The sequence below is a fragment of the Rhinolophus sinicus genome, chromosome 1, assembly GCF_057876585.1.
Source record: "Rhinolophus sinicus isolate RSI-liver-muscle chromosome 1, RSI-T2T, whole genome shotgun sequence".
NCBI classification, from domain to species: Eukaryota; Metazoa; Chordata; class Mammalia; order Chiroptera; family Rhinolophidae; genus Rhinolophus; species Rhinolophus sinicus.
This window is the reverse complement of record NC_142501.1, coordinates 211,266,692-211,280,724: the sequence shown is the minus strand read 5'-3', so window position 1 is coordinate 211,280,724 and position 14,033 is coordinate 211,266,692. Positions and strand designations below refer to the sequence as shown.

Below are 14,033 nucleotides of genomic sequence, written 5' to 3'. Positions count from 1 at the left end.
GTAGGTCTTGAATATCCATTTTATCCCTTTTAAGAGATTCTGATCCTCTGTTGAAATACTCTTTCTTTTCATCCATTTTTGTCTATGTTTCATATATAGACATATATATGTTATTTTGAAAGTCTTGTCTGCTGACTCCAATACCTGGATCATCTCTGGGTCTGTTTCTATTTTTCTATTAACTATTTTATTTCTTAGTTAAGTCCCATTTTCCTGCTTCTTCACCTGTCTAGTAATTTTTAACAACATGTTTATGTTGGACATTATGTAGGACATGTAGAGATTCCTGATTATTATCTTCTTCTAAACAATGATGAGTGAGTTTTGTTCTGGCAGGTGGTGGAATGATTATCAGACCACATTATTCCTGTGCAGGTGAGTTTCAGTTTTACCCTCAGTCCCAGGGATTGATTTTATTCCTAAAGTATGGTCCTTGCTCCTAGGGCTTGGCCTTTCAGAGTATCAGCTGAGTTCCCAGAGCGTTTTCTAGGAACCCTGAACTTTGGCTCAGCCAGAACTCTACCATCTTCATAGCAGCGTGTGACCTCTGAAACCTCTTTAGCAGTTGACCCCCAGCTGTTGTTCTCTGCTAGGCGTCAGAGAGTCTTGCACTATGCTTCCTAGCTTGTGATTCAGCTGAGGACCCAAGGGGTATTTCTAAGATAGTATCTGGATTTCTTCTCTGCAGCCTCTTTTCTCTGTTTCGTTTGTTCCACAAACCCCAGCTGTCAAAGCAGCCCTGGGCTCCAGTCTCTGATTCTCCCACCTAGCAGGGCCACCACGTTCAGCTTGGGCTCTATTTCCCTGAACTGTGGGTTATAAAATGTTCCAGAGAAAAATCCAGGGAGAATGTGGAGCTCACCTTGTTGTGTATACTTTTCCTTAAGGATTTGTGGCCCTGCGTTGTTTGACATTCAATGCCTGCAAAGAATTGCTTTTACATATTTCCCCCAGATTTTATAGTTGTCCAATCCCAGCTCGTCAGACCTGGTAGGAACTGGAATTCTGAGGAGATGAGTATCAAGCTGAAACTTTCAAGGTTTGAAAGGAGCAGTAGATGAAGAGCATTCCGGGCGGAGGGAGAAGCAGGTGGCTAGGCCCTGTGGCGGAAATGAGCCCGGCCTGTTGAAAACACAGACAGCAGACAGCGTGGCTGGGCCATGTGGGCAAGAGTGGGGGGTGGTGTGAGATGAGGTTGCAAAAGTTGTCATGAGACAGATCTCAGTAGGCTCCGGGTATGGTCATTTCTAAACGCACTGGGAAGAGGTTGGAGGGTTTTAAGCGGGAGAACGACATGATTTAATTTCTATTGTTAAAAAAAAAAAAATCTCTGCCTACTGTGGGGAAAAGGGGCAGGTGGATACAGGGAGAACAGTCAAGCGGATCTTGCAGTCATATCACCAACAGATGACACTAGAAGAATTTAGAATTAAAAGAAGAGAGGCTTCCAGACAAAAACTAGAGTTGGAATCAATGGGGTTTGTTGATGGGCAGGATGCAAAGGGTGAAGAAAGCTTCTCCTTTCCTTTATCCTAAGTCACAAACCTGCTCATGTTTCGATTTGGCTTAAAATTCTTCTGTGCCTTCCTATCGCCCTGGGTACGAAATCCACATTCCTTTTGGTGAGTTATAATGTGGCCTTGGGAACTTCAGCTGTTGCTATTTACATCCCCACCTTCTACGTCCCCACGTCTGCACTCCTATTCCCTTGATCCACCCTCCCCACCCCCCCGCACCCCAGCTTTCTCTAGGGAACTCATCCTCTAGGTCTCATTTGGGGGGCATCTCTTCCCAACCCCCCCAGGTTGGATTCAGAGCTGAGGCGAACTCATGCACATGTCTTCCCAAGTCTGAGTTCAGTGATGCCACTTTGGTAGCTGGCAGTTGGCCTGGGTGAGAGTATTTACACCATAGAAATCGCCTATTGCTACAAATTCATGTGCTCCTCCGTCACCTCACAAAACGGTTGTCACCCATTCGCCACCCCCCGGGTGGCAGTGGTGCCTCTGGTTTAGTGCCTCCTCCAGGCTCCCCCCAACCACACTGCTGAGTGGCCTGTTTCGGCATCAGTGTCCCCCACCACTCAGAGCTCCCCAAGGGCCACGTGCACCATGGCTCCCAGCCCAAGTTCAGCCTGTGCCTGGAGCATGTGCTCATAATGTAGGGAGCATGTGAGTCATGGGTCCATTCACAGGGTTGCTGTGTGGTGCTGTCCCATGGAATAGGCAGGGCTGGCGCCACCCCGCACACCATTCTTAGAACGCACCGCGGGCGCTCTCTTAGGACCCTGGGGACAGAGCCCTGGTCTGTGTCCCTGCCGAGGAGGGAGGCAGCAAAGGCACCTAACTCCCCAGAAAGGCCAAGTTGTTTTGCAAGTCTGGGAGCTGGATTGTATGGAACCATTCGGGGCCCCCATCTGTTCTTGGCAAGGCCCAGCCTGTGACTCTCAAGCCCATGCTCTGAATTTCTATTCACTTAAAAAAAATTCACATTCTGTTGTCCCCTCCCTTACCAACAAAGGAGACACCTATCAGCCACCGAGTCAGGAGTCACGTGGGTTCTGCCCTCTCACCCTCTCCTCCATCTTCTCCCTCCTCTCCAAACAGAATAGCTCAGGCTCCCCCTCCTGTCTGCTCAGACTCAGGTCAGGAACACGTGGAAGGGATCATCTTTGTGGGCCTGAAATCCCAGGGTGGCTGCTTTGAATGAAGGCAGACCTCCGCGACGAGGGAGAAGAGCGTTCCAGACGCCTCTGGGCTCCTGGGCCCCCACAAATGGAACGTGTGCCCGTAGCAGGGCGGCTCCTTCATGAGGCCGCCTTAGCTGTACGAGTAAGAGCTGAAAGATGCTCAGCCCTGGACCCGGCAGCTCCCTGTCTGAGGATCTCAGGAATGTATGTCAGTATGTGTGTCAGTATGTATGCGGGAGGGTCTTTATCACAGCCCCAGTGTTAGCAGCAAAATACGAGAATTAGCTAAGCAGTCGACATGCCACCGAATGCTACGAATATACTAACAACAGCCTTTTCAGCATTATTTAACAACATGGAAAATGCTCCTGGCATGGATGGTGTAAAGGGAGGGAGAAAAACAGGATGTAAGAGAGATATATGGTGTATTAAATGTTATATAGAAAATACATTACATATATGTGTATATATATTACATATATGTACATTATATATATATATGTGTGTGTGTGTATATATATACACATGCCTCTGTGTGTGTGTGAATATATGTCATTTGAAAACTAGAATTTAGGACTCAGAACCAGTGGGAGCAGCAGCATCACCACCCTTTGATCACACCCCCCCCCAGTGCTGTCACCTCTTGCTTCTCACCTTCCACCCTCCCTGAAATTCCCTGCTGACATCCACGCAAAAACTGCTCACTCGTGTTCAGGCCATGAAGTGTGAGAGGCTGTGTTGCACTGATTGAAGAAAACTGTTTGGGGGGTTATGCAGTATCTTCTGCTTTATGGAAATATATCTTTCATGTAATTAGCATCTCACAATGGGATTTGAACATGGAATTTCATTCATCATACTGTGTTTCCGTACAATGTGAACAATAGCTATTCAAACACTCTGAAATGCCATGTTAGTGTGCATGTTTTTGAAAATATATGTGAAAAAGTTGTTTTTGAACATAATGTATTAGAATGTCATTCTGCAATTCCCCGTACCCTCAAAACATCCTCCTGCAAGAAACCCGTCCCGGGCCACACACTCATATGAGCACGTGTGTAAGAGCACAGTGGAAAAGGGGAAGAAAATGTGTGGATAATAATGATGATCAGACTGGCTAATAGGATTTGGAGTAATTTCTGTTACTTTATTTTCTCCAGTTTTTTCAACTGTGGGGAAAATGTAAGCAGAAAAAATACTAAGCAGAAAAACAGGTATTGTTTATTAGCTAAGGCAAATGACTTGGGAGACAACCTAAGAACTACATTCGAAGCTGTCATTCCCACAGCTCCGGGACCCGGAGGCCCAGACTTCCGAGGAGGACCTCAGGCTGCGAGTCAGGCAGCTCGGTCACCAGGTGCTGACCCTGCAGTGCCAGCTCAGGGACCAGGGGTCCGCATACCGGGAGCTGCAGGCAGCTCAGGATGAGGCCCTCTGCCTCCAGGACCAGCTCCAGGGCAAGGTAGGCTGAGCAGCGCTTCTCCCCGCCCCCCATGTAAACTGATGTCCCCCCGCCCCCCCAAGCTGATGTGCCCACCCTGCAGGAGGTGTTCAGAATTAAAAACTAAAATAAAAAGAAACAGGTAAGATGTCACTGACCATTTCGAGCAGTTGCTTGCTAATTTTTAGATTTCTAAAGTATACTTGTAGCGCGGTACAGGGAAGAAAAACAAGGTCTGTATCCCCTCCATCCAGCTAACCTGTTAAATCTAACCTGTTAAACCGTATACACACATCTGGTTTATTAGAAGGTCAAACAGTTTTTCAAATGTTACATAGGTAAACCCTTCCTCTGTAGGAGAGACATGGGTGCAATTAGTAAGCGGCAACGAGAGAGCCTTGTAGAGTTGGAATGGTTCTGTGTCCTTCTCTGTCGTGGTGGAGACGTGACCCTACACAGGGGATAAAATGGCCTAGAACTTAGTGTCCACACACACACACACACACATATACAAGTGCAAATAAAACTGGAGAAATATGAATAAAATTGGTGGGTTGCATGAATATCAATACAATTGACATTATATGGTTGATATATACTATAGTTTTGCAAAATGTTCCCATGGAAGTAAACCAGGTAAAGTATCTAAGGGACCTCTCTGTATGATTTTCTACAACAGTCATACAACTATAATTATCTCAGATTTTTTAATGCCAAACCAAAGTCCATCCTATCCCTTAATGCCAATGCTTTCTGACCTCCAGTGTTTTTTCCCACCCTATCTACCCATATTCAGTATGTGTGTGTATGTGTACATATATAGAAATTATACCATACAAAAATATTCTGCATCTTGATTTTATCATTTAATAACAAATCTTGGTGATGTTTCATATCAACATATACAAACTGACCTCATTCTTTTAAAATCTCGCATATTGTTTCTTCATGAGACCAAACCACAACTCACTTAACCAATTCGTTGTTTATGGAAATCTAAATTGTTTCTGTTTCTTTGCTTCACAAATAAGGCTTCAGTGAACATTTCTATACCTCTGTCTTGGGAATATGTTGCTGCTATGTATTCGAAGGGTAAAATCCTAGTGAAAGAATTACTGGGTCAAAGACTGTGTACGTAATTAACTTTGATAGATAATAGCAAACGACCTTCCAAAATGGTTGTGTCGTTTATACATCCACCAGGAATAAATGAGTGTACTTCTTACCCTGAATGATACCAAACTTTAGGTTGTTTTTGACAAGCCAATGGATGAAAAATACACCTTCAACAATTGGGTGTAATGTCTGACTCCTTTCTCATTAGTTCTCTGTATCATCGAACACACTGCACGGAGTTTTACGTCTTTAACCATGTTGCTCCATAGTCTTTGCGTCATTATTTTTTTGACTGTGCAGCAATAACCTACTTACTGGGTGGAAATGATTTCCATTCCCCTGTTGTTGGATCTATAATTATTTCCACTAATTTATACATCATTGTTTATATAGGATAGTTTAGAGAACTGGGGTTACTGGTTCAAAGAGCGGGAATATTGTTGATTCTTTAGACATGTTATGTAATTGCTTTCCCACTGCTAAAACCAAGGCGATACATGGTTTTTCACTGCGCCCTCAAACCACTATTATGATTTTCTGTGTGACTGATCTGTGAAAACTATAATTCCAATTATACACCTTAGGCCTTTTTACCGTAGCTGATGTATTTTTAAGTCTGTTTTTTAAAAAATATTTTCATTCTTTTTTTTCTTTCTCTGCTTCGGTTTGGATACTTCCTTCTAATCTGTCTCCCAATTAAATAATAATCTTTAGATGAGTCTATTTTATTCTTAAACTCATTATTTTAGTTCTTAATTTCACTTACTGTTTTTTGCAGTCCTAGAATTTCCATTTGATTCTTTTGTGATAGTTTCCGGTTCTGTGATGAAATTCTTACAGTATAATTATTGAGCATTTTAGTCACATTTACTTTAAAGTTTGTCTGATAGCTCCATTTTACATCCCCACTAGCAGTGGGTGAGGGTCCCAAACGTTTCCACACCCTCCATTGGCTACTGTCTGTCTTTTTGATGAAAACCATGCTAGTGGGTGTGAAGTGGTATCTCGTTGTGGTTTGGATTTGCATTTCCCTGATGGTTAATGATGCTGAGCTCTGTTTCATCAGCTTATTGGCAATTTGTATCTTCTTTGCAGAAATGTCTATTCAGAGCCTTTGTTCATTTTGTAATTGGGTTTTTGTTGTTGTTGTTGAGTTGTAAGCATTTGTTATATAGTCTAGATATACGTCCCTTATTAGGCATATGAATTACAAATATTTTCTCTCGTTCTGTTGCCTTATTACTTTATTCACATTCACTTTTTAATTGAAAAAATGCTCCAGTACACAGTTCACAGCAACATATCCATGCTATTTCCTAAACTGAGGCAGAGAGAAAATCGAATCCACGCCTGCAAATGTTACTGAATGCTTTTCCAGTATAAGACAGTCTGCTTGGAGCTGGAATTTTCCTCTGAATATATTCAGAGTAAATATATTTCTGTGTATCTGCCAAAATAGTTACACAGAAATGTTCATCGTAGCTTTGTTTGAAAAGCAAAGAAATAAAAATGATATAAATGTCCATAAACAAAGAATTCATTAAATAAACTATGTTTCAGCCTCGTGATGAAATAATAATCTACAGGACTTTAAAAGAATATGATTAATTTGTCTGTGTTGCTATGGGAATAACTCCACGATTTTAACTAAATGATACAAACAAGATGTAAGACATTTTCTACAGTATAGCTCACATGTGGACATATACACATGCATACATTCTGATTATGGGTATATAGGGTTAGAGGTCAGAAGATGGGGGGGAGAAGAAGGATTTTGTGTATGCAGCTTCCTTGTACCCACTACAGAGGGAACAAGAGAGTGAGAGGAACTCATAGAACACCTATCTTGTTACATCTTTTGATTTTGTGAGTCAGGCGTTCAGGCAGGACTCGGTGGGGCGATTCTGCTCTATAAGGCATCAATGGGGATCACTCGGTGCTGTTCAGCTGGGCTCTGAGCTCGGCTGGAAGGTCCAGGCTGGCTTTCCTCACATGCCTGGAGCCTCTGCCCCAGACAGTAATGATGGTTTCCAGTCATTGAGTGTGATTGGCTGCCAGGCCTTGTGCTTAGGACATCATTCACAGAGTCCTCGCTGCAATCCTCACTAATATTGCCCCCACTTTATAGATGAGAAGACTGAGGCAGATAAAAGTGACTTGTACAAAGTCACAGTTCTAGTAGTGGTTAGGCTGCTATTGGCAACCCATAAATTGAACAAGACACCAAAAAACTCTGGCATCTCTGCATGGGGAATCCAGGAAGCCTTCCTGAAAGAAGAGGTGATGGAGCTGGTCTGGCAGCTGCAGTCTTGCAGAGCTCATTCTCCAGTGCTCAGAGTGCCCTTTCTCCTGATCCTGCCCAGCAGGTGATACGGGAAAGGCCCCTGTTCCCCACTGAGAACTCCTGTGGGAAAAGAGGGGACACAGGCAGCTTCTGGGAGCCTGGCTTTCCTGGGGAAGCATTGATCTGTGTAAACTATGGCTCAGCCTCGTCAGCAACACTGCTTCTCTTTCAGCTTGACGAACTTCAGAAAAAGCAATATGAAGCGAATTTGGCTGTGACTCCTTTGAAGGTAATATGTTCATGAAATCAATATGAAATGTCTCTTTCAAAAAAAAAGTTTATAGTATTTTTCCCATTAGAGATTGTATTAAAATACTGGAAAGACAAATGAAAGATACAAAATCACCCCCAACCCCCATTTGAAGCTAGTGCTTTCTTCCAGTATATTTTGCACGTGTCTCAGATGCTCCTTAACTTGTCTGTGTCCTGCTTTCCCACTTGAGGGTGTCACCTGGAAGGGCTATCCCTGTCCTTGCCAACCTTTGAAGCTGCTGGTCACATGGAGCACAAACTATGAGAGGCCGCAGTTCATGAACTGCCATTTCTTTGCTTGGTGTTCAAGTCCGTTTGTCCATCCTTCCTTCCTTTATTCTTTCCTCCATCCCTCTCTCTCTTGCGTTATTATATATTAACACCATGATGTACATGTTTTATTACAAAGGGTTTCCCCACAAATTTAGTCATTTCTTTAGAGCACATTCCCCGAAATGGCATTACTGGCCCACAAGGTGTCATGGGTTCTTTGCTAGTTGGACGTGTGGTTTGGTTGCGATGACACATTCAGCCTCAAGTATAGCACCGGGTTTGTGAAGTGGACCAAGAGGATCTGCCCCTTCTTTTTATTTCTTGGAAAGTGTGGAGAGAGGGCCCCTGGCCTGGTTCAGCCCCTGGGCCCCACTGACTGACCGAGCCCCGCCCCCTCTGGGGCCTCGGTTTCTGAACCGTTAAATCAGAAGTGTGAGCGCACAACCCTCCATGCTCTTCCATCCAGAACCCGACGTCTGCCTCGGCCTCAGGGCTGCGTCTGTGAAATGGAACGATGGTCATTTCCACCGGCTGCTCTCGCAGCTTGTTCTGACACTCCACGCATGTTATCCAAAAAAAGTGGAGAGAAAACTGGAAAGCTCTCAGAAACGTGAGGTTTCCCTGTTCCTCCCTCTGACTTTCATTTGCTGTGTGTCATTTACTTAAGTGCGGACCATAATCTCTTGTCAACTATAAAGTGCTTTACAAATGTGAGACTAAAACAACACCAGGGCACCTGCACCCCCTCACCCAGGAGGCAAGGCCTGACCCGGGAGAAGCCGGCCTGGACGGGCGCAGCCCCAGCGACCTGATGCCAAGCCCAGCCCCTCCTGAGGGGCCATATGTCACCTCTCACGGCCTCAGTTTCCTCATCAACAAATGGGATTGTGATTCCTGTGCAGGCTTGGAGATATTGTGAGGATTCGTAATGGTTGCAGCCACTATCTGTGGAATGCCTGCTGTGGGCCATACGTTCTGCACATTTTGTTTTAAGTTCCACCACATGTCAGGAAGGGGAGCACGAGCCCCACTTTCTAAATGGAGAGAAACTGAGGCTCAGAGCGATGCAGTGACTTGCCTACAGTCATACAGAGTTACTCAGTAGGGGACCCAGGATTTGAACCCAGTTCCATCTGATGTGAAAGGCTGTGTCCTCCCCTTGCCACACTGTCTCTCTGAGAGGTAGGGTTTATGAAGAGACTGGCAGAGTCTTTGGCACCATCAGCAATGGCCTCTTTCTCAGGGGGAGCTGCACATACTAGATGCTCAACTAATGCGGCTGAATGAAGGAAGCCCTGAAGTTTTGGATGGTGTGATCCAGGGGGCCCCCGCCTCCAAGCCTGCCTGCCTGCCACTACTGGGCACCCAGGCACCACCCCCTGGAAACTGACATGCAAACGACCTTGAACCTCTGGGATGGGCAGGAAGGGATCATCACCTCCTCCCCCAACTGAGCAGGAGGACACACCAGGAGGGCCACCCTCAAGATGAAAAGTCTGTCGCCCTCTCCAGACATGTGCCAATGGGGGAGGTCATTTCATGGTGGATGTGTCACTCACGTCATTCACATAACAAATCTGTCCCGAGGGCCATGGGGTCCCCAGGGATGGCACAGCGATGGAGCCAGGGACACGGGAGTGTCAGCCTTGGAGTTGAGGAACTCCCCACATATAAAAATTAACTGCAGGGGGAGAAGGAAGCCAGAAGCCAGGGCACAGAGGGACACCAAGCCCTGAGCCCAGGGAGGTGACACCTGGGCTGGCCTCTGAATAAATCTGCACAAGCCTTTTCTGGGTGTGGGACGTGTAGGAGCCACACAGGAGTGACGAGGAAGTTCCAGGGGCTGGGGTGGGGTCGGGGGACAGCAGTGTGGCTGGAACTGGCGGAGGGAGAAGGAAGATCGTCATGATGGGACTTGAGAGGTACAGGGAAGGGGCAGAGAGTCTTTTATGGCAGTAGTGGCCAGCACTGTCCGAGGGCCGGCGTGGGCGACCCTGTGTGAGCACTTTGCCTGCTCCGTCTCGTTTTGTCCTGGGGCCTTTAACAATGCCCATTGTACAGATGAGCAAAGCGAGGTGTAGAGAGGAGCTTGCTCACATAGCTGGTCAGTGGTGGATCCAAGATGCATGCTCTTGACCCGTCCGGAGGGCATCCGGAGGGCTGCAGGAAGCCCTTTGGAGGTGCAGCTGTGTGGTAGCTTGTTTTCAACCCTGGCTTTGGCTTCCGGGTGGAGGGAGGCGTGGCTAAGGCGGTGCTAGGAGACGCAGCGGGGGCCGCGATGCCCCAGCCCCCGTGGCAGCCCTGTGCCCAGGGACCCACCAGGCTGTATCTCGCTCCCACCCTTTCAGGCCAAGCTGGCTTCTCTGGTCCAGAAGTGCCGGGAGAGGAACCACCTGATCACGCACCTGCTGCAGGAGCTGCACAGACACGGGGGGGCCAGTGACCTGCTCTCTGAGGTGGCGCACAGCGTGGTGAACGACCTGGCGCTGGCCGAGTACGCGGCCACCTTCTTGGCTCCCAGCGTCCCAGAGGTAGACTCCCGCAGAGCCCTGTCCCTCTTCCTGCGGCGCTGTGGGCACAGGACCCGCCCTCCTACCTGCCTGACCTGACTGCCCCTCCCTTCCTCCCTCCGTCCACTGACCCCACGTCCTGGACTCCATCTCTGTGCCGCCACCTGTGCTCGGGGCTGGTGTAGGAAGGGGATCCAGCCATGCTTACCTCACAGTACTCGCAACACAGTGCAGGAGACAGATGCACCAAGAGCGGCCTGAGTTCAGCGTCACACGGGTACCGTGGTGTATCTCTCACCAGCCTGTTGTTTCGCACGCGCCTCAGCACCTTGGCACTTGCCCCTCCCTCTGGCAGGATTCTTGTCTGCACTGCCGCCTCCAGCCATTCTGGGGCACCGTCCAAGTGTGGTCTTGCCCAGGGCGCCTGCCCTGAATCCGGTGGCCCACAGAGTTAGCCACACCGCCTCTGTCCACCATGGAAGGTGGACATGCCTGATGTGGAGGGATTTCCCCCCACTGTGGTGGGGGTTTGGTCAGCACCTCTCTGGTGGGGCCAGAGCTGCTCCATCACTATCTCTGCCTCCCTAGTGCCTGGCACAGAGAAGCTGCTCAGGGAATACTTACATGCATGAAATAATGAACTAAATGAAGGATATCCTCGCCTAATGGTTAACGAAAGAGGAAACTGAGGCTCAGAGGGGTTGGGAGACTCACTCCAGGTCACACAGCCCCCAGGCAGTGCCGAGGGTGTGGGTGCCAGTTCTGCCCCAGGCTTGGTAAAGGCGCTCCTGGCTCTGCCTGGCTCTGAAGAGCAGTACCTGGATGTCTGTGTGTGTGGCACGGAGGGGTGCTCAGCCGAGCCTGCCCACCTGCACACAAACACACACAGCTGTGCAATCCCGTTCCTGGGGACCAGCCAGCCACGGCCCCACCAGGCTAGCTCCTGATGGTGCACTCGCAAAAGGGGGCGTGAGACCCAGAGCCCGAAAGTCCCGCAATCCATTAACCCCGTGACCCCTAGCCTGGGCCTCCAAGGATCCAGGCAATTATTTTCTCTTTCTCCTGCCTTTTAGGAGGTTTAGAATATTCCCCCAAAGCGGACATGTGGACAGTGGTAGGGGGAGTGAAGCGTGTAAGGCGAGCCTTTCTCCATCTGCTTCTCTGTGTGGAGCATTTAGTAAATGTTCATTTCATTCCAATAAAACCTTGCAAGGAATGCGTATCTCCGTTCCGCAGATGGAGACGGTAACACTCAGGGAGATCACCTGACTTGGCCAAGACCTTGGAACCAATAAGTAGCAGAACCAGATTCGCCCTGAGAATGCCTGGCTCCAGCCTCTCCCACCAATGGGACAAGTGAGGCGCAGGAAGCAGAGAAGGACCTACCTATACATCCCGTTACATACTACATGCAGTGCCACCCGAAATCCCTTTAATGCCCATAAGGCTGCTCTGTGCGTGTGAAGGTCACTGTAACCTCCTTCTCAAGTTGAAGGAGTCTGCATCTATCTAATGAGACTAACTCTAAGCCCAGGTGCCAAAGAAAACCTTCCTTGGAAGCACTGGCAGTGAGCAGAGACGAGGGGGAGACAGATTTTGGAGTCTGCTTCCTGGAGGAGGAAGCGTGCAAGCTAGGCCTTGAAGGATAAAACAAAAAGGGGGGCAATTAACAGCTGGAAGTATGGAGTGAAGGCCCTGTAGGCTGGGAGGCCTGCATGTGCAAAGGCACCGGGGTACGAGTGGGCATGATAATCGAGGACACACAGTTTTGGGGGCATATAAGCGAAGGGCTCTAACAGCGCAATAAGGGAGCAGGGACTGCTGGTACAAAAGGCTTCCGGGAAGTGGTGCTGTGATTGGATGCGTGTCAGCGGATGGTTCAGCCATAATCCATGCCCTTGCATGTCAGTCACTGGATCAGTCAGTCCATTTTAGAGGGTCAATCATAGAGCCCAGTTGTCACAGCGTAGCATGTAGGGGCTGTGTGAGAGGCAGGTGGCTGAACTCTGCCAGGTGGAGTCAGGGAAGGCTTCACAGAGAAGGGGACATTTGAATTAGGTGTTGACATACACATAGAAGTTAACCAGAGAAAGCAAGAGCAGGGGCCTTCCAGGCAGGGGGTGGCTAATGCAAATACTTGGAGGACACAGTGGAGATGGGATATATCTCAGTGACACTTTCCATAGTACTCTCCCCCCAACCCCCAGAAATGCCCACGAGGAAGTAAGATCTGGGCTCCTGGTCTGAAACCAACTCTAACCCGGTGTTCAACCATTCGGGACCTCCAGGCCAACCAGCTGAGTTGCCATTGCTGCACCTCTTTCAGACACTATACGATCATGGGACCCAAGAGGACAACTAGTCTATATGGTGGTGCAGGGGACTCAGGTTCAAGCCTGACCTGAATTCCTGGGTGACTGACTCAGGGGCCCCAGGGGCAGCTCAGTAATCAGCTCTCACAGGGTATCAGTGGGACCTCTGTTCAGAGATAATTTCTGGAGACTTCACCATCCAGCTGCCCTCATTTTTCCCCACTTTTAATAGCAGTTGCTAAAACACATTTATCACAGTCTCTATTTGAGACTGAATTTGAGTAAAGGAGAGGGAATCGTTTCCTTGTACCTCTATTCCCTAAGAGCGAATCCTGGGCTCTGAGGGTCATGGGTAGAGAAGGGAGGGGGCCTGCCTGCATTTTCTTGTGCACGGGGAGGAGTGGCTCTGGGCACCGTGCGCTTTCTGCAGGGTGGGGTGAGGGCGCTGCTTTGCTCCGGTTGTAGTCACCCGTGTAAGGCTTTTTTCCCTGTGTCTTCAGAATAACTGCTGAGATGTCTTTTCTTCCAGACAAGCCACCACCTGGACACCGAGTCTGAGAAGACAGCAGTTCTAAGAGGTCAGTGCGGTTTTCAATTAGGAATAGTCCGTGTGCTCAGACTTGGTCCAAGCCAGCAGGATGATCGGACAGGCGGGCCAGGGAGGGAGAACACCTACTGTCAAGTGTGGACGATAAGGAATGGAAACCCGCTTTCTCCTACTCCCTTCCCTACTTCTCATTCCACAACTTAGGGAGAACCCATGAAAAAAAATGCTGCCACTACAAAAATGGTCAAATTTCTCAGCACCATAGTTTCACTTGTTAACCTAAAAATAAAATGCCTTTCAAGTGAGAGGCAACATGCATTTATTTGAGATCAAAGAATAGCTATTCGGGAAGCACTGATTCAGACAGAAGCGCAAGCAGTGTTCCTATCAGGAGACAAAGGCAGTGGGTATTTATGAGAGAGGGAAGGGGACCCGTGACATCCACAGAAGGAAGGCATTTCTACTGGAGCACATAAGCTCACATCGTGATGCTACCTCTAAACAATATTTTAAATTTTCAGTCCAGTAGTCATAGTATCTGCCTTC

General features: G+C 48.0%; 1 protein-coding gene across 10 annotated transcripts in view; it reads left to right on the top strand.

The window, feature by feature from the left end:
• The window catches only part of C1H4orf50 (chromosome 1 C4orf50 homolog), a 100,816-nt gene that overhangs the window by 27,766 nt on the left and 59,017 nt on the right, over nt 1-14,033 (top strand). For all 10 annotated transcript variants that reach the window (XR_012492548.2, XM_088792959.1, XM_088792963.1 and 7 more), the window contains 4 exons: nt 3,978-4,151; nt 7,766-7,822; nt 10,467-10,649; nt 13,470-13,518. Coding sequence is in view for 9 of the 10 variants with exons in the window: in XM_088792959.1 (XP_088649085.1) it covers nt 3,978-4,151; nt 7,766-7,822; nt 10,467-10,649; nt 13,470-13,518 (463 nt within the window). In the remaining variant the exon portion in view is untranslated. The remainder of the gene's footprint in view (nt 1-3,977; nt 4,152-7,765; nt 7,823-10,466; nt 10,650-13,469; nt 13,519-14,033) is intronic.